At 28.6% G+C, this 22,040-nt stretch overlaps 2 protein-coding genes across 2 annotated transcripts in view; both read left to right on the top strand.

Moving 5' to 3' along the window:
• Positions 1 to 3,739, top strand: part of LOC111620363 (transforming growth factor beta regulator 1-like) — an 18,751-nt gene extending 15,012 nt beyond the window's left edge. The window contains exon 9 of the mRNA XM_023362289.1: positions 3,482 to 3,739. Coding sequence (XP_023218057.1) covers positions 3,482 to 3,597 — 116 coding nt within the window. The 3' untranslated portion in view covers positions 3,598 to 3,739. The remainder of the gene's footprint in view (positions 1 to 3,481) is intronic.
• A 6,891-nt stretch (positions 3,740 to 10,630) lies between these two features.
• The window catches only part of LOC111620362 (palmitoyltransferase ZDHHC7-like), a 35,210-nt gene continuing 23,800 nt past the window's right edge, over positions 10,631 to 22,040 (top strand). Inside the window, exon 1 of the mRNA XM_023362288.1 lies at positions 10,631 to 10,787. Within this exon, the coding sequence (XP_023218056.1) occupies positions 10,669 to 10,787 (119 nt within the window). The 5' untranslated portion in view covers positions 10,631 to 10,668. The remainder of the gene's footprint in view (positions 10,788 to 22,040) is intronic.

Raw genomic sequence — 22,040 nt, 5'->3', positions numbered from 1 at the left:
TGTATGTAAGCTAATAAATGTTCTCGTTAATCTTATCTCGTCTTTTGATTCGTTCACGGTTACAAGAAATCACCACATATTGTCTCTCAAGTCTCCGTAGATATAACAAACACAGAAAAAAATAACACAAAATAAATTGTAGCTATGTGTCGATTCCGCGCGACACGTCCGAACATGTAAGTTGAACAATAGTGTGGGGGGAGTGAGTAATCGAGAGTCGCGTGGCGCTCAAACAAAAGACGAATCGACGAGATTTGAAAATCGCGTAACTCCGGGTTCGAGTAAGTCGAGGTATTACTGTAATTATAATTTTCTTTAAAAGTATATTCATACAATTGAAGAATATTTTGTACCAGGTATGTACCGGTACGTCCACCACACATTTTATTTCACCAAGTAAGTTTTTATTATTTTATTTTTAATTGTAGCCCTTATATCGTGGCTAGCGATTTGGAATGTAATTGTGATATTAAAAATGCATTTAGAGAAGTCTACAGTTTTTACTGGCTTATTGAATAAACGATACAAATGGACCCTAGACCATCACTGACGTGCAGTTGACTGATTGTCCCTGGATGTCGGCTTCTTACAGAAACACAACTTCCCTATCATCAAATGTCACGGCACACCACTGATAGTTTATTCTTATTCTTGTATTAAATAGAACAAGTTGAATCTTCAGAACACATCAGTTAGCTACAGAACTATGCAGCTAGACCTAGATCAGTTGAAAGTGATCCAATCATGCATATGAATTTCATTTACTTAACTTCCATTTGATAGTATTTTAGACCTAAAATGATGTATTGTACTATATAAACAGTACACTATATACTTGCCTCTGATGCTTTGCCTATAAGCTTCTCCTCAACTCTCCTATGTATTTTTGAAAAACACTATATATTTTGTGTGCATATGTGTGTGTTTTAATGTTTATATATATATAAAATGAATGTATGTCTGTCTGTATGTCCTTCATGCATTACCACATTGTTTATCTGATTGCCATGAAACTTTGGGAAGTTTTTTTTAATACACTCCCACGAAGGTTTCTGGCATAGTACATTTATCCTACGATAGATGGCGAGAGTGTATACGAGCATCGTAAGTTTGATTGATTTCAGATTGTGAAGACCATTTCCCCCTCCAAAAAATATTTCTATATATGCATTTGTGAACTGTTATTTACGATATTTGTAATAATTTTTGTTTAATCACTTTATTTCAACTTTTTTTTTGCTAATTATGTATTCGCTGGAACTTTGTTAAAACCTTAACTGTATCCCAAACAACAACTGAAGTTGTAGGAGGAAATTTGCCTATTTTACCGATCTAGGTATCCCCTTTTCCAAATTTTAATATTTACTCAAAATAATTTAAAAACACAAATTACAATAAAACGGTATATTATCCAACTATCAGAAATTTCACAACATGCCAAGGAAGAGAGAAAGGAGCAATTAAATAATTAAAATTGTAAAGGATTAAGAAAATATATAAAAATGGGGAATATCGCACTTCTGACAATCGCTGCAAGTGTGTGGGCTAAATTTGGAGAATCCGTACTTCTCACATGGATACAGTGACCATACGTCCTTTATTTAAGAGGACAGTCCTTTATTTCACTGCTCTGTCCTTTAACTTTATTTATTTTCTAAAATAGGCATTTTGTCCTTTATTTTGTAAAGTTGACGCAAAGTTTAAAAAAATTTTTTTTAATAATATATTGAACAAGTTAGTTTTGTATACGCCATCACGACCAGTGTTGCATTGCTACATAGAGCGCAGTAGTGCAGTGTGTCGCCAACCAAACGGCCCACTGACAGTACCAGGGGGTGGACACTCTTATGGGGATTTTTGTGATAGTTTTTTAACTCTCTAGTTGGTGGATGATACACTTGTTAATTAAAGCTAAAGTTAGTTGAAAGAAAAAATGAGGGGTTTCTTCCTATTGTTATTAGAAAAGTGGTTTTAGCATTAGAAAAATCAGAAAATATACAAGCCAAAAAATTCAATGATGCTGTGTACACATTTTATCAAACGTGCATAGATTATCTAAATGATTGGGACATGTTTTTTATTGAAATAGAGGTGTTTGAATGGGTCACATTATGTGAAATCCCTTTGTGGGCGAAGGTAGAGGAAAGCTATATCTTTATTTCGAATCATTGGTCCGTAAATATACTCGACGGTGAATTATTTGATGAAGTTTCATGTGTAAAAAAATATGTCACAAACGAAAAGATCGACGAATGGTGACAGAATAACCAGCCCTGCCATCAAAGGTGGATTGAGATTTTTGAACATTTTACAGCAGAAGAAATTGTTTTCAAAAACGTTTGTAAAATCGTAGAATTTTTTTTGTCTTCCTGGATCTAATGCCCCCGTTGAACGAATATTTTCATTGCTGAATAATATGCGGACGAATGAAAAAACCCATTTAAAAGTAAGCACATTAGAAGCACGTATTTCTGTCAAATACAACTTTCAAATGAACTGTATGGAATTTTATGACTTTGAAGCGTGAAACGGCGCTATAAAAAAATTAATTCTACTGAAAAGTATCAAAATTAATATTATTTAAATTTTTACAATGTGTGTATGTGTAATAATTCAGATTGTTTAAAATTTTAATGTATGCATTGTTGTATGCTACTATTTTCGTAATAAATGTTATAAACTTATGAATTTTATAAGGTATTTTTTGATTTTCTTCGATATGTCCTTTATTTTCCCCAAAAAAATATGGTCACTGTACACATGGACAACTGTATGTGACCAGCTCACGCGTCGGAAAACCTTCTGATTTATTCGTGTACGCATCAGATGAGAAAACAAAAAATATCGTGTATCCACAAGCGCTCTAATAAATAAATAGAATTGAAACGACACTTTGAAATGTTTTCCTGATGAAAATGAATAATAATATAATAATAATAAGTTTCAATAAAAATGATAAAATGTAAATTTAATTTTATCATAATGAGTTTGCTTGAATTTCGTTTCTTCTGAGATCGCAGCAATGCGCGACGGGTAAGCTAGTACTCTATATATAGTCATGATGATTTCAGACAATACCAATATCTAAAACTATTATTGGGCTGCAATTTGAAAAAAATTGTAGGCTTACTTATTCCCACTGTCATTCACCTGTGTTTCCTTAATCTTAAGAATAGTGTTAGATAAATAAAATTCAAGACCAGATATGGAATGTTTAGGGGCAGGAGGCACTGATTAACTATATATAAACTTCTCATGCAAACCAGAAGTCATATTATTTCAATTAAAATATTTCCCTTAAAAGGAACTATATAGATGGAGCTAATGGAAAAGTATAATGTACAAGGGACAGCCACTACTAATTTGAGGTGGAGAGTATATATTTTAAATTAAATAAATTAAAAATATGATTAAAATTGCAGCTCGTCACTGTGGTGATGTCACAATAAATAATTGCTTGTTATCTTTATTATTTTTTTAGAAGATAAATCCAATAAAGAAGCAAGTATACAAGAATTACCAACATCTTTAAGTATTCAAACAGCTAATTTGCAGTCGCTTCTAATGGCAAATATAATTGATAATAGTTCAAGATAATCATTTTTTTTATTATTTAATGTTAAATATGAGTATTTATAAGACCAGAACTTTTAATAAAGTGTTTCACTACGACATATCCTATTGTATATTAAATGTACCGGTACTTATGACAATTTATTTGTTACCATGTAAATATTGTAGTTTAATTTGTCAATATTTTCATAAAATGTGAATAAATTTGTTTTTAATTATATTTGAAAACATTTTAAATTTATTATATAATCTTTATAAAATGGTTCCATTATCCTCATCAAATTTGTATTTTCAGAAAGATTTTAAAATTTGAATCCATAATATTAATTAAAGTGATAAAGTTAAAAGAATTTAAAAATAAATTAATATTTTAGTATCTATATATTTACAGCCCAAGAATTTATAATTTTTCAAGAAAAATCTAGAATATAATTATTTATAATAATCTTCAACACTTAGAAAAAGAATTATTCAAAAATGATATACTGTATTAAAAATATACTAAACTTTAAAATATTTATCATTTTATAAATAATCAGGTAATATATTCTATTTATATATTTAAAAAGTTAGATTTCAAACAGAATTTTTTAGTTCTTTTTTAATCTTCAACACTAAGATATCCTTGCAATAAAGGTTTTTTTCATAATAATTTTCTTGGTTGATTGTTTGTTGTTGGTGTTATAATATATTGTAAAAAATAAAGCAAAAATCATTAGTAAAAACTGCTTTATTTAAACTAAAAAAATATTCTGTTCTATTGCAGTAGAGTAGTGGTATTAACAAAGCAAAATTGAAACAAAAATTTCTCAAGCAATTTCTGGCAATTGAACCAAACTTTGGGAGAAAACCAGCTGAGAATATAAATGTTAAGTTCAATGATAATAGTATTTAAGTAAATATTTTGTACTTGATGCTACTTCTACAAACTTGTAATTTTATTGTTATTATTATTGTATGCTCTATGTTTTTGAACATTATCGTTGTAAAATTTAAAGCTATTAAGAATATTTAATTTTTACTTTTTTGGCTCTGTTATATAGTGTATAACAGAGAGAAAGTATAACTTCTTTAAGTAATTTTTAATCCTCTTTATATTGCTGAATATGTGCTAGTTACTTTTGACAGTTACTAGAAATGTTACAACTATCTTGCATATGCAGGCAGAGATTGGAAAGTATTTACATCTCTACTTGTAATGCATGATACTACTAGTGCCTACACTTATGTTTGATCTGGGAAAGAAATCTATCAGTACCTATATCTGATCAAATGACATTCTTTAGCATTTCGTATATGGGTGAACTGCTGTATATATAGGCTTTATCTTGTTCAATAAAGCATTGATATTGTCACCCTGTAATGAAATGAATATAAAGCCAAACGATTGCCGAATTATATCGGGCTCTATTACTACTACTATTAAATACTAAGTATTTTGACACTAGAGGCAGCTATTAGTCGCCTTCTCTAGTTCTAATTAAATAACATTTTGGGTTTGAATGTTTATGCTTGTAACAAGATTAGGTAAAACTTGGTAAAATTGTAATTTGTAAAACGAATCGAAAGTATGTCCTGTTTGAGTTTTAAGTTGTTTATCAATTTGCATGGTAAAGATTCTGGGGGCCGAAAGAATAAAAGTAACTTTCACGCTTCTATATAGCAGAGAACAAGTAAAGATTTAACACAGTGGTACAATTCAAAAAATTCGAATGCATGTTTTTCAAATGTTGCATTTCAAATTTTTTTTTGCAATTCCAGGATTTTGGGATGAAACATTGTAATGCAAAGTGAAAATTGACCAATTAAAGCTGCAGTTTCGTTTCTATACATGCAATATGATTAACGCAAACAATCTGAGACGTTTATTTACATCAAATGTTAGAAATTTATTAGGCGCTCCATTTCATACAAAAGGAAGCCAACAATGTGAATTTGAATTCGTAACTACGATTCTTACAAAGCTGGGCCTTATTTTCTGTGGATTTTAATTTGCTCTGTCTAAAGATTATTCTCAGTCGATTTTGTGAAGTACTTCGCAAGTTACGTCACTACAAAGCACAATTTACATTAGAGAGATGTAAATTTTACAAATTTAAAAAAATTAAATGCTTTTTATTAAGTTTTCTCATCATTTTCAAATTCTATAATTGAGAAGTGAGTAAATACAAAAATTTAAATAACAGTAAGTTTAAGTACAGTACAATGAACTTCAGAATGAAAATGACTGTGACAAACTTAAAATACAGTATTTAGTATTTTGTAAACCATAAGATTTTTAATATGATGTTTGTCTCTCGTACTAAAATAATTATAAGAAATATGTAAATAAATACGATNAACGCAAACAATCTGAGACGTTTATTTACATCAAATGTTAGAAATTTATTAGGCGCTCCATTTCATACAAAAGGAAGCCAACAATGTGAATTTGAATTCGTAACTACGATTCTTACAAAGCTGGGCCTTATTTTCTGTGGATTTTAATTTGCTCTGTCTAAAGATTATTCTCAGTCGATTTTGTGAAGTACTTCGCAAGTTACGTCACTACAAAGCACAATTTACATTAGAGAGATGTAAATTTTACAAATTTAAAAAAATTAAATGCTTTTTATTAAGTTTTCTCATCATTTTCAAATTCTATAATTGAGAAGTGAGTAAATACAAAAATTTAAATAACAGTAAGTTTAAGTACAGTACAATGAACTTCAGAATGAAAATGACTGTGACAAACTTAAAATACAGTATTTAGTATTTTGTAAACCATAAGATTTTTAATATGATGTTTGTCTCTCGTACTAAAATAATTATAAGAAATATGTAAATAAATACGATAAAATTAAAATTTTTTAAGTTTTAATTTTAGTAATTCTGTTTACGAGTTGAGTTTTCGTATCTCTGTAGTATTTTCTCTCATTCCAATTGTTCCACTTTTATTTTATTTTCTGAAATAATCCTTGTTTGTGTTAATTATGAAATATCGTTACTCTGTATATTATATTTACTAAAACAGTATCTTCCATTAATTAAACATTCTTCTTGTGGAATTATCATCATACACAATTTGTTTATTTAAAGTTTCAGTTGTTAGCATTTAAAGAAGCGCAAAAACAAAATGTATCGGGTCTTTTTAAAATCAATTCTTAAAATAATAAATGAATTTTATAATTAAGTTACAGGATGCATTACTAGTTTCATCAATGTAATAATACTTATAAATTATAAATCAATATTTCTATACGTGAAATAATAATTTTTATTAAAAATTATGTAAATTATTTCATATATTTTTCAAATCGAAGCAGAAAGAATTAATATTTCAGTTGTCTTGTCATCAAGTCTAACATAAAGTACTACTATATATATATATATAAAGCCCATTATGAGTTCGGCCAGGCCCACAATGGGGTGGCCAGGAGGTGAGGGACGGAGCCGGACATATCCTGATGGACTACCCCCGAAAAATTCCTGGAGATTTTTCGATCCCGGATCCCCAGAGCGATAGGCTGTCACCTTGATCGCTCGGTCATATATTTGATAATGATCGCAAAAAGCATTTATTGTTGCTATCGTTTAGGTGAATGCGATTATCGTTTAGCCATCTTGCGATATTTTCTTTCAGTGTTGACTTTAATTTTTCGAAAAATCTCGACATTTCCCTTATCCGAATGCAGGACTGCGGAGTCGGTAAAAAACACTTGACTCCGACTCCCAACTACGGCAAAATTAAATACCAAGTCATTTTATGGGGGGAGCAGAGGCGATCATAGGGTGGTACCCTACTCTGAACTCTGAAAGAGCCTGGAGCGTTTACCCAAATACTTTTATAATTAGTATTTTTAATGTTTAATTTACATTAATATTTATTTGTATAAAAATTAATTTTTAACAAATATTTAATTAATAAGAGGAGAAAGAGGGGTGATAAAATTCTACATCTACATATATTCGACAGCATTTGCACTTCAATTTCACCCTTCCAGAAGAGTTAGTCGAACTAAAAAGTATGCGATCTAGCTACTTCAGCCCCTTGTTCAGAAAAGAAAAATATATACTCTGATCAATTAGCCTGGCTCATTCAGAAAAATAGAGTATTTATTTAGAACAGGGATAATAAAGGAATGATTCAAAAATATTCAAATTCAATTGGGTTAAAATAATTTAACTACTAAATACAAATACTATCAATACAAAGAATACTACATATTTAATAAATTGATGCATTTTGTATTTAAAATAAATGAATTATAACAAAATACAAAAGGAATTAATTAATAAAAAATTAATAGATATATAATACGTTTTCTTTCATTTAAATAAAAAAACTAAAGTAAATTTAAAATATCGGAGTCGACACATTTTTTTCGACTCTGATTCCTCCTCCTCTGGCCAAAAATTCCTCCTCCACAGCCCTGATCGAGTGACAGAAGGTGGAGACTTTTTCAATACTAAATTTTTGAAAGACGGAAAAAATTCTCAACTCGAATTAGACAAAGACAACGGTATTCTGTATTACAATGCAGAATATCTCAGAAGAAACGATATTACTGATTATTATTCTAACTCACTTCAACCAACCGGAAAATACAAATCAAAAGACATTCTTTATTCGGACTTTGACATTCCAGTTCGTAAGAAAATGGACTATAGACTACTGTTTGCTCCAACGCTCGAGAATCGCAGAGATGACGACTTCAGTACCGGAAAATTTACAAAAGTCACAGCATATGAAGTATTTACCGGAACAGCCATCATACTTCCCTATCAACATTTCAATAAGAATGATTATGAACAAAGAACAAAAACTCAAAGCAAAGATGCAAATGCCAACGATCAGTTTTTTCGTGGATATAAAAATTTAATGCATATTGGAAAATCACAGAAAAATAAAATGGACCCTAAATCTATAAATAAGAGAAAGAAGCTTGTTATCATTTACGTAATTCTTGTTTCAACCAGCCTTCTTCTGTCTGTTCTTCTCTTCGTTGTGTGTCGAAAATGCTGGAAGTCTCGACGCGAAAAAAATGTTTTTCGCCTCAAATGATGAAAAGCAGAGACTTTTAGACGAGAAGGAAAAAATATTTCTGAATACGAACCGAATCAGATGGAATGCCAAGAAAGTTTATCCGAGTTTCAAGAAAGAAATAAACAAAGCTCGGAGGATTACGTCAGTAATTTACGACACGGTATTAAATTCCTCGAGAGAAACTTAAACTTAAAAACAGAAACTTAAAAACAATTTGGACGAACTGGAAAAATTTCTTTGGAAAATTGAGTCCACGAATCAAGAAATCGTCAAAAATATGATGCTGCAAGATAATGCGCGAATAGAACAATATTCTAAATGAACTGATAGACACATTTGAAGAATTTTCTTTACAGATTAAAAGTTGGAATCTTTCGCAAATGAATTATGTATCTATCCACGATAAAAGTTTTAATTATTTCTCATACATAATTCGCCATAAATAAACATTTAATTAAAAATAATTATAAAATTTCAAAATAATTGAATTCTGATTTTTAACACACGTGTTCTTATTAATACGATAATGAATTCCGAAGAATAAAATTACTTTTTATTTAAACTGAAAGTTATGGAAGATGTAGCTTATTCAATGTCAACAGCAAATAAAACTCGCGAATCAGTTTTAATTTCAGTAGAAGTTTGTTAATGCAACACCTACGTGACCAGCGTGGTGCCAGATTATGGAAATGAACCAGACATTCTTATATTTTCGCAAAATTCCATAATTTATATGCGATCCGAACGTTTCAATCGTTGTTCGAAAAACATGCGGCTTTCCCGTTGGTCAGACACGAACCCGGAACCAATGTCCGATGTTCAGTGATTTTATTCACTACATTATTGATGGGGTCATTTGTAGGATTGCCTGTAGTTCCAGAAACCAAAGTGTTAATGCTATCAAATTATTAAAATGATTCAAGACCCTTGTCGTGCATTTCATTATGTACAGAGCTCCCACCAGTGACCAAGATGTCTTCGTACCCTGAACACTGGGAGTTCGGTCGTGGGTTCGCGCCTCGCTCGGACGGGCTGGCCACGTGGAGTTTTTCGGGTTTTCTCCACGTCTGTAACTCCTAAATAGGGGCCAATTTCCCTTAAAAAGACCTCCCGGAAGGCATCCCCTTAGGTAGATCGCCCAAGTGTTGCGTTGCCATAAGTTAACAAACATTAAGTACAGTATTTTTAGCCATCTTCATCTACGTTGATTTTTTCTTCATTCCGATTTTCCAAGTATTTGGTTATAACTTATTGTTGTCTTTATTAGGACTCAATGTAATCGAACAACATAATCAAATTTCAGCTGTTCTTGTTAATGTTTCTACTATTTTGTACTTCTTACCATTTAGGTGTGTTCCTCAGCAGTATCTATTCAAATTTATGACTTATCGACGCAGAATAAATATTTTCTACAAATCAAAAAATCAGAATTTAATATTCAAATGTATTTAATATATGAACTAGAAATCTAAATGTTTAGATTTTCATAAAACGGGAAAAAAGGTAAAAATTTCACTGAAACGATCGGGACAGAGCAAAAAAAAAAAAAAATCATCTTATAGACAATTCATTTTTGGATATTAGAATTCAATCTCGGTTTTTAATTTGAATTTGAATATTTTTTCAAAACTCGTTCCGTCCTGTAGGCACTAAGATCTCTTTTTAGCAAGCCATTATAGATTCGGCCTGGCCCACAATGGGGCGCGGCCGGGTGTGAGAGACGGGATCCGACATATCCGGACGAATGAATATTTTTATTATATATATATATATATATGGGGCGCGGCCGGGTGTGAGAGACGGGATCCGACATATCCGGACGAATGAATATTTTTATTATATATATATATATATATAAAACATTAATGTATAAAATATAACTTAGATTCTGAAAAATAAATATTTGTATTTAAATTTTATATAAAAAGAGTTACGAATAAATCAAATTAATACAATATTTATAATAAATTTAATTTGGGCTATGGATTTTTCTCTTTTTTTCTTCTCGGTGTTAGGAACGGAAGTTGGCAGGATTTCTTGTTGACAAATGTAGTGAGGATGAGAGGAAGATGGTTGTGTGTCGGTGGGATCCATGTGGCGTGATATGTATTATATTAACTTACGTTGCTGTTTTTTATGCCGATTATGCTTTTGTTCAATGGATGATCATTCCGACAATGTCTAAAAGGTAATTAATTGTTTAATATGAAGTATTTCGAAGTTTGAAATTATTAATCCCTGTGACAAAAATAATCTGTTTCAACGACATAAATCATTTTTCCCCATTTTAAAGACTCATAAGATATTAATAAAAAACACGGAATATTCTTTATATTTTCGTTAAAACGTTTTTATATCGACATTGAATTGTTTTAAATTATTTATTTATCAAGTCCTGCAAACGAATGTAAGAAAGATGTAAAATAACTCGAAAAATTAATCATATTACATAAAAAGTCAACGAAGTGTGTTCTTTTATATGTTATAAAAGTTAAATTAATATTATATTAGAAAGATTAGGATAATGTTCACCAGAAATTATAATTTATCATTAAAAAGTGCTTAATTTGATGTAATGCTATGTTAAATTATAAATCAATAATCATAAATTATTAATATTAAATTAATATTAATATGATATGCATAATATTTTTATAATATTTTTATAATAAAAATATTATGCATATCATCTATTTATTTGCTTATTTCTTATTAGCTACAATCGTGCACGACGATCATCGTATGATTTTTATTAATAGGAATTTCAAATTTTTCAGAAGAAATTAAATTAATATGTAAGAAATATAAAATATTTACATGAATAAACAAGCAGTAATCCATAAAAAAATATTTAATTAAATACATGAAATGTTTCTATTTAAATGTCTTGTGATTACAAGGTTGAGTAGCGAAGTTTATTTAAGAAATAAACTTCAATACATTTGTTTTCTCATTCATATCTAATTTTAAAACTCATTATTGTATGATTGTATAAATTTTATCACAGCTGTTTATATTTAAAATTAAAATCTTTCTCTTAATTGCCAGTTTTTGAAAAATTTTGTCTTATAATATTTTATTACATTATACTAATATTGTTATGTATTATTTTTGAATGAATATATTTAATCTGATAAATCTGGAAATTCATACATTGTTAACATTTATACACACACAAAACAGTTAAATAATAGGAATTTATTTATTATTATTATATATAATATTTATTAAAATTTCAGTATACCGTATTTACTCAAATATAAGACAATCTCGCACTAAGTGTGTCTGTAAAGATCAAAATAAAGAAAATTAGATTTATTAATACAATTCTAATTTAATTTTTTCATTTAATAACAAATAAAATATTAAATGAACGTAAATGCACACATTTGTCCCGCAAAAATGACTGGCATTTTAAACGTCAAATAAAAATCTTGTAAAATCGACAACATAATTTGTTCATGTAAAGCTGGACAATTATTGGGAACCTTTTTTGCCAATTGTTAACAGTCGAATCCATTCTCCGTCGATTACACTTATGAGTTTCTTTGAATTCTGATTTCCAAATAATCATCTGTTTTCACGTGGGAATGAATTAAAACTTATATCGGGCTTCCATGTAATTTTGGAATTCACTTTAAAAGCTTTGCTTTTCCTATTGTTATTCATCTTTATTCCTGTCAATACACAAGAATGATTCAAATGACCCAGATAAAATACTTTTGTTTTTAAACACCAGAAGGTGAGAATCCGGTAAAAAAATGCAAATACACAGTTTACAAAAATTATACAAACACGAAAAGAATCCTTCGTTCATGCGTATAGGACAACCTAGGTTTTTGAAGCAGTGAAAAATGGATAAAAGCCTCATCTTATATGCGAGTAAATACGGTAAATTTAAAATTATATAACTGATAATTCAATTGTTGTGGTTGTTGATGTGTGTCTTTACATTTAATACTAATAATGTATGTTGTGCCATTAATATGATAAAAAGATTTATATAGTTGCCACTTTGTAATAAATCTTAGAGATACTGAAAGCATAATACTGTGAAAAATACTAATAATATCAAACCAATACTTTTAAATGCAATATAGGCCTAGTTTTAATGTTACTCTAATGTTTTTGGTCATTTTTAATAACCTTTTTCAAGGATGAAAAAGTACATCTTAAATGGAACAAACACATCAGAATAGAACTTATTTAATTTTATTTGAAAGTTAATGCATCAGAACATAATTTAACAAATGAAAATGTGTATGCCAAATGTCTTTTTGCCTGGTATGTATATAAGATAAAATAAATGAAAAACAAAATAGTATAGGCTTAATATAAATAAATACTGTATTTACTTGCATATAAGATGAAGTTTTTATTCATTTTTCATTGCTTCAGAAACCTAGGTCGTTCTATACGTGCAAATGTAGGATTCTTTGCATTTTTGTAATAATTTCTGTGAACCGTGTATACTTCATAAGTCTACAGTTTATTTATCGTAAGTTGGCACCTACTGTAAACAAGTTTTTACGAGCTGCATTTTCCATCAGAGATTCGAAAAAACCTGAAGAAGAACCGTTTAAGGGTTCGAAAACATTAGTTTTGGTTCGTTTTGGATCGTTAAGAGTTAGTAGACACACCGGTAACAGGTTAGAAAGAGGTAATTATATTACTGTAAACAAATTAAGACACACCCTTTGTTTATTGGTTTAATACTTCTTCTTCTTCTTGGTGCCATATCAGATTCCTGACGTTGGCGACACCTGGCGTAGGTTTGTAATCCGCCAAGGTGTATACTAGGGAAAGTTACTACCCAGAGTGGTTTCCCGTTGCCTTCTCTGGGGCGCGATGTTACGCGAGGGGAACTAATGCCTTCCGGGAGGACTTTTATGGGGAACTGGCCTCCTATTTAGTCGTTATTGGCAAGGAGAAAACCCGGAAAACTCCAAGCAGCCAGCCTGTCCGATCGCGGCGCGAACCCACGACCGAACTCCCAGTGTTTAGGGTACGAAGACCACTCGGCCACTGGTGGGCGGTTTAATACTACATCCATCAATTAAAAACTGCATTGCATCTCATTGGTTCTCAGAAAATAGTTTCTTGTTATTTATAAAAACATTAATGAAATACAAATACAGGTCACTTAGCAATGATTATAAATGTAGTTATTTTATATTAGTTAAATTGTTATTTTTAACAAATATTAGCACATTCTGAATCATCAAAAATAAACTTTTTCTGGTCATATGCACTATAATGTTTTGGTTTTGTTTTCCATTCATCATGTATTAAGGCAAACATGGTCATTTGCGTTAATACGTGCATTTGATAATATTTTGTGATTAAATGAAATGAAACTAGAATTATATAAATAAATCTAATTTTCTTTATTTTAATCTCTATAGTCACACCTTGTCCTATACATGAGATCGTCTTATACTTGAGTAAATACTGGTGTATATACAATTAATCTAATGTAATTAAAAATATGTGTAACTAAATATACATGAATAAATAATAAATCTTGTAATCCTCCATCTCATATTAGTAATGCTTTCTATGCATTACTAATATGATATGGAGAAGAAAACTTTACTTAAAATAGTCAAAAATAAAAATTGGACTACTTTCGAAGAACGAAACAAACATTTAGAAGATATACATACCTTGAATAAACAAATTAGAAAAAATATCCGTAATGAAGAGAGAAATTATTACAGTCTTCTGTTTTCTAATGTTAAATCTCCTTCTGACTTCTGGAAAAGCATTAAGACGTTACCCTTTCAGGTAACCAGGACAAAGAATAAGGCTAAAATAGATCATTTGAATTACAAAGGGAAAATGATAAATGATGAGTCCACTTTTAGTGATATTTTTGCCGAGCACTACAGGTCGTTGGAAGGCTTTGCTCCGGACGTCCTCGGCAATATTAACTCGAAGCAACATATAACAAATGTTAGTATTTCTAATACTTTCTTTTTGGAAAATACCACGGCCTTAGAAGTCTATAATACTATAGAAAATTTGAAAAACAGCACTCCAGACATCAGTTTCTTAAATATTAAAATCTTAAAACACATATCCGATATTTTAGCTCAACCTTTATCGTATCTGATAAATAAATCTTTTGAAAACGGTTACTTTCCAGAAAAACTAAATCAAAACTTAGTTTTGCCATTATATAAAAATAAAGGATCAAAAAGTGAAATTGAAAATTATCGTCCCATAATAATAGTGTCAGTGTTGGCTAAAATTTTCGAGAAGATTTTTTACAAGAGATTTTCAACTTTTATAGACAGATTCCAAGTTATTCACAGAAACCAATACGCATATAAACGAGGATTTTCGACGGTAGATGCTTTGTTGCATTTGAAACAATCCATAACGTCACAACTCGACAAATCTAAAATAGCAATTTCTGTTTTTGTGGACCTTTCAAAAGCATTTGATAGCTTAAATCACGAACTCTTGTATCAAAAATTGCAGACTGTTGGTCTAAGAGGGACTCCTCTAAGCTGGTTAAAATCATACTTGTCAAATAGAATTTACTTTGTAAAAATTGGACAGATTATCTCTAGCTCTTTCAGGCCAAACAAGGGCGTTCCTCAAGGTTCAATCCTGGGTCCACTGCTTTTCAATATATATATTAATGACTTGTTTAACTTTATACTAAAAGAAAATATATTGATGTACGCTGATGATCTAGTGATAACTTATTCTCATACAAACGCTATAATTCTTCAGGAGAATTTGAATCACATCTTAAAAATTTTAAACAGTTATATGGAAAACAATGGATTAGTAATTAACAAAAATAAAACTAAATTCCTCTGCTTTGCAAATAGGAATAAAATAATCAATCCGCATCACCTAAATATTAAAATAACTGATTTTAACATAGAAAAAGTAAATGCTATTAAGTTTTTGGGAGTAACTTTTGATGATAATTTGCGCTGGAATAAACATATAGATGATGTTGCACTTTCCCTGGCAAAGTATACTGGGATAAATAAGAAAATTCAGGCTTTTTTAAGCACATCACTCTCAAAACGACTGTACCACACTTGCATCGAATCTAGAATAAGATACGGTATCGCTGTATGGGGAACCGCATCTCTGTACGCAGTTAACAAACTTCAGATAGCACAAAATCGTTACTTGCGTTCAATTTATAATTTAAACTTTATGGAATCAGTATCCGAACTCTACCGCACCGAAAATATTGACAAGATTAGTGATATTTACAAGAAACAGATTCTATTGGAGAGCTTCAAATATATAAAGGGAAAAAAAGAAAATAGCTTTCTCGGAATTGGTATAAGTGAATGTCGTAGATCAACACGTGATACTCGTATAATTCGTGACTATAGTCTTCCAATTGTTAAACTGGAGATGGGGAGATCTGCACCGATCTTTCAATTAATCTTCTATTGGAATAGTCTGTGCGACGATTTACGTAATATATCGAGTTATGAAATCTTCAGAAAAAATGTAAAAAAATGGAAAAAAGGTTAAGACTCAACGTTATTTGTTGTTAATTTTTTTTTTCTCAGCTCGCGTCCTGATTTTTGTTTGTTTGTTTTGATTAACTGTTAAGATGCTTGTAAAAGGCCAACCTGGCCACAGTGTCTTTTGAAAAATAAATAAATAAATAAATATGCCCTTGATATTGCTTTGCAGTCTTTACAATTAATTGTCCCTTTAAAGTTGTTTTGTAAATTTTCCAAGCTTTGGACCAAAATGTTTTATCTGCCTCTTTGTATTTTCTGTATTATTTTAGCTTGGTTTCAAGCTATTGACATGGAGATGGGATCAGCAAGCTCATTTGCCATGAGCATGTTAGTATAGCTTTTATTGTTCTTCAATTCTTGCTGCTAATGATCTATTAGTAGCTCCAATGTAACACAATTCTTTCCTTACTCTGTTGCCTTATATGGATAGTGCATTTAAAGGTATTGGTAATGAAAGTGCAGTTTTTGATGTACTGCAAAAAATATTAATAATACTTAAAAATAGATACAAAAATTGAAGAAAGTTTATATTTAGAAAAGTTAGACTAGAAACTACAATTGTTACATTAATTATTTAAGTTTGACCTGTACTGAAGAAATAAACAAACAAACAAAATAATTGCTTAGTTGGTTTATTATATTTGTTTATTGTTTATATTAAGTTTTGTGAACTTTTATAGAAATAATCATTAAAAAATATAAAATGGAATGAAGCTCTTGATTTCTATATTTTCTTGTTATTGGACTGCAATTTGAAAAAATTATAGACCTATAAATTCCCACTGACATCTGTCTGCTATTTCTCTTTCCTTAATCTCAAGAACAGAGTTAGATAGATGAAAGACGAGATCAGATATGGAAACCTTAGGGGCAGGAGGCTTGATTGACTATACAGTAGTACCTCAGTATACAAAATTAATCCGTTCCTAAACTGAGATCGTATCATGAAAATGTCATAAGTTGAATCATTTTTACCCATATGATTACATGTAAAACTAAATAATCCATTCCAACACGAAAAACACACTCAAATTAAAGCTAAGTAGTACATTGAAAAAAAATAACTTTAGTAAGGAAAACACTGAAAAATGCGTTTTGTAGTTGTAAATGTATAAATAACCATAATAGAATAATAATTGATTAAAAATGTAGTTTTATTTGCACTTTACCTTTGAGGATAGACGACGGTGGAGGTGTAAACTGGTGGCGGAAGAGAGGGAGAAGGGAAATGATACTAAAACTTAACTTACATAACATAATGTAACAATAACTTAAAAATAACTTAGAAAAGATTAAAAAAATTAGTGTTGTTTTATATATATTTTTTTAATTTTTATTCACTGCTTTTTGCTTTCTTTCCTTCACTTCCACCAGCACTTTCACTGGATAGAGGTCACTTGGTAAAATATCTATCCAAAGAGGTTTGGCTTTGCCTACTTTTTAAAATGTTTCTAAAATGACTTAGGAAAATGTCATTAAACTGAGCAGCAATACAGCCAGTGTGAACCTTTTTGGGATGTCTTTTTTCAATAAAATCAGTCACTTTCTGATAATACCTCAAGATTTCCTTTATCGAGCAAGATCCTTCCACAACGAAGCAAACACGCGGACTGAGATCGATGAACAGAAGGAACATGTGATCATGGCGGTGGTGCTGTGAACTAATGTAACGTTGTATGGTGAGTTTTTGTTTGTACCGTGGAGCAAAAATATATTCAAATTTCATGTCGTATCCTGAAAATTTCGTATGCGGAAGCATTTGTACCTGAGGTACTACTGTATATGAACTTCTGATTTGCACTGGAAGTCATGTTATTTCAATTCAAACTTCTTTTGAAAGGTGTTAGATAGATGACTGGCACAACTCCACTGCTAATGGAAAAGTATGATGTACAGGGGTAAGATACTACTAATTTGAGTTGGAGAGCATATATTTTAAATTAAAAATTATTAAAAATATGATAAAAAATTGCAGCTTGACATTGTGATGATGTCACGATAAATAATTGCTCATTTATATTTTATAGTTCTGTAATTCAGATCGTCGAAGTGTTTCAGAAAATAATCAAATGATAATGCCAGATTTCTTATCAAGCTATAACTCAGCTAATTAAATATACAAATATTAAATAATTTGGACCAAACATATGCAATTAAGTTACCATCTTGTACTAAATTTAATTGAAGATGATGGCTAAATCATTTATTTTTAATCTAAATTACATAATATTTGTATATTTAGTTAGCGAATTATAGTTTGATAATGAATCTTGATACTTTCGTTTGATTATTAATATAATTTGGACTTGGTTTTATATATAATTAGTTCCAGAAAAGTCTGAATCTTTACATCTTGTTGTGAAAGATATTCAGGCTTTTCTGAAACTCATTCTCAGTCTATTATTAACTATAATCTATAACAGATGATGATTCTTGTGCCTCTTAAATGATAACATGGAGAGTATAATTTAAGAGCATGATTAATATATTAATCATGTTTAGATCTAATACTATTTTTGCCATTGTTTAGCTCTTTGCTTAAAAATTAATTTAAAATTTTAATGTCAAAAATTAACCCAAATCTAATGTAAAACCTATATCTTTTCAGTTACATCCCTTATCAAATTTGTAATATTAGTGCAAAGTTTTATAAATTATTGATTGATTAAAACAATACCTAATTGTGTTTTTAAAGTATCTATTAATATATTCATTTATCAATGAAAAAATTCTCTTATTAAAAAAAGTTATCCACAGTTGATTCTTAAAAACTTAAATATTAAAAAAAATTTTAGGAAGAATATTAGAATTTATCTGCCTGTACAATGTTTAGAATTAATTGGCTGAAATTAAAACGTAAGATTTGCAAATAATTAAGGCATATTTAACATCTCTGCAAGCATTATGTATTATGAGAATTAAATTTAAAATAATTGAAACAATTTGTAATCTTTACATTTTTTAGATCACTAGTTCTTAAATGATAAAGGAAAATTTCATTAAATCAGGGATATTTCTTTTTTTCTTACTAAAAAGGAGGAACAATAGAGTGAATATTAGACTTGCATTACATTAAACATTCAAATTTTTCAAAACTAATTATTTTATACATTAAATTAACACAGTTCTAATTAAAATTCTGACATAAATTCGTATTTTTAATGATGCTTAGTTCTTCTATTAATAAATAGCATATCTTTGTGATAAAGGGAAAGATGATAAAAATGATAATAAATATTTATGATTTATTGTAACTGATAGGTATATTAAATTATTTCAAAACAAGAAAATGATTCTAATGATGATGTAAAACATTCTTATAGCTAAAGACTTTTGCCTTGCAATTTATTTTCAAATTAAAATATTTGTAATTTAAAAGTACAATAATATAAAATAACTATAAATAAACTGAGATAGAGAAAACTTAAGTGACTATTTTCTCTGCAGTAGAAATACATAACATACTCCAAAGATGAAAATTTTTTTATTTTTTAGTTTTTTTTTATTACCATAAAAAATTTTAGTAATAAATATAAACTCAAAAAACTTCTTTATTCAGAAACTAACATTTAAATTTAAGGGAAAAAATCAATAATTTTATTTTTAATAAATGACTGATATTTAATTTTCATTTTGAGAAAATTTTAAATTTATATTACTATTTATATATGATTGATATAAATTATATTCAAATATTTTTATACATTTAACTTTATAAATTACATAAAATAGTTAAAAGTGATTTGTTGAAATGTTTTACTAATTATGTTATAATAGGTTCTTGCAAACTGATGATATTTCTGATTGGTATGTTAGTACTAATCCTATCTTTTTATATTTTATCAAATTTTTAAAATGTAATGCTGATTTTCTAATTAAAATTTTTTTTAATTTGAAAATAAATTTTATAATTTAGGTCCTTAACATTTATCAAAAAATTATCTTATCTGCATGAATGTTATGCTCATTTTAAACTTTTAATTAAATTAATTACATTTCAATTTTAACTAATTAATTTTCTTAATTAAGAAATTTTAATTTTTAAGAAAAAACTTTGATACGAAAAATTTCTCATATAAAATGTCAAAGTGGCTATTTATTCTACTTTATTAGAGCAACAATTAATAAGAATACAGAATAATAAGGAGCCAGAAGTGTTCCCGATGAAGGGTGGATTTTAATTAATTCCATTGCTTAATAAAAAATAGGAATGCTAATATATTAAATTGGTGTCATGTCTAACTCAATAAAGAAGAGATTAGGGAAGCATTAGAAATTTAGTCAAAGCAAGAAAGTTAGATAATTGACTAATAGAAGAGGCTGTGAATATGTGAATCAAATTTATTTGAAAATCTTAGTAAGGCAGAAAAACATCCAAATAATGGTAAAACTCAAGATAAAAAAAATAAGACTAGATAAAGATATAATTAACATTAAAATTCAGAATGATGATTTAGAATTTAGAAATGATTTGTGGTGTTATTTTTTCTGCAAATGTTTCTGTGTATTATAACTTTGTTAATTGTAGACTGAGATTGTTCTGTTATTTAAATGTTGATTATGATTGGTGTATTGTATTCTCTGGTTCTCTTTAACATCCACAATTTTATAAATTGATATCCACAGTACTAATTTGATCTACTGTTGAACATCTGTGTAGATTATTGGAAGTTTTGTTTTTATTATTCATAACTTCATTCCTGAAGATGGATCATTAATTAATGTATACCTTTATTAATTTTTGCTCTAATAGTTAAACAGTTATCATAGTTTTTCTTCTAAGAGAACTTTTATTTTATTTTTATTTTAAAATGCCAATATCTTGTATTAATGTTTAACAACTATTTTCATAATAATAATAATAATTATTATTATTGTCAATAATTATTATTATTGTCAATAATTATTATTATTGATAATAATAAATAATAATAATTATTATCAGTAATTATTATTATTATTGATCAAACTATTTGCTTTTAAAGGAGGATTATAATGTTTACAATATACTTAATAATAGGGTTTATACTTTGCAATACTGATACACTAAGATTTTGGTCCAGCAAGAAATTATAACAAAAATTTTTATGTAGTGTATCTTATTTTATTTTCATTATTATTTGTATGCTGTAATAGACATTATTAAAGAACTTAAAACTATACATAAAAGGGAAATTTTCCTTTATTACTCTTTATTATTTGTTAAATTTATTTAACAAATAATAAAGAGTAATAAAGAGTAATAGTTGACTTGCCAACTATTAATACTCACTGAAAAATAAAATCTATTGTTTTTCTAATTAAAATTATTTATTAAAAATTATCAAATTAGCAGAATGTTAGTAATTTCATTGAAAACATAGATTTTTTTATTAAAATGGAAATTACATAAATGCATAAATGTTAATTTATCACTTTAAGCAGTAGAATTAAAATCGTATTAAAATTATTAAATCTGACCATCAAATGATAAAAATAAAACTTCAAGTTATAGATTTGAATACAAGTTTAAGAATTATTCAATCTCTCTCATCTAAACTAAACTAATTTAAAAGTTATGAAAATTTAAAATATTTATGACAGATGATACCACTAAAACTCATTTATTGGATGATAGTTTTGAACTTATTTCTTGGATATGTTCAAGAACAATTTTAATGTAAACAGAATTTTAAATTTTATTTTAATTATATAACTTTTATTCAAAATATGGGGAAAAAATCTTTGACTAATGTTGCCATCATAAATATTTTTATTTCATTGTGCAAAGTTATGTCAGGTTAACACAACCTACAAAACATCAAGATGATATCTGCAAACTCAACTCTTTGACACTACTCCCTGATAGATTTTTATTATTTCTGGTGATTTTGGTAATTTTAATTTATGTGATTAATAGACCTTTCCTACATACATTTTGGATACAGTCG

Source organism: Centruroides sculpturatus, unplaced genomic scaffold (assembly GCF_000671375.1).
Source record: "Centruroides sculpturatus isolate CEXI.00-Female unplaced genomic scaffold, Cexi_2.0 scaffold32, whole genome shotgun sequence".
NCBI lineage: Eukaryota > Metazoa > Arthropoda > Arachnida > Scorpiones > Buthidae > Centruroides > Centruroides sculpturatus.
The sequence above is the reverse complement of the archived record's forward strand: the minus strand, read 5'-3'. Positions and strand labels throughout refer to the sequence as shown.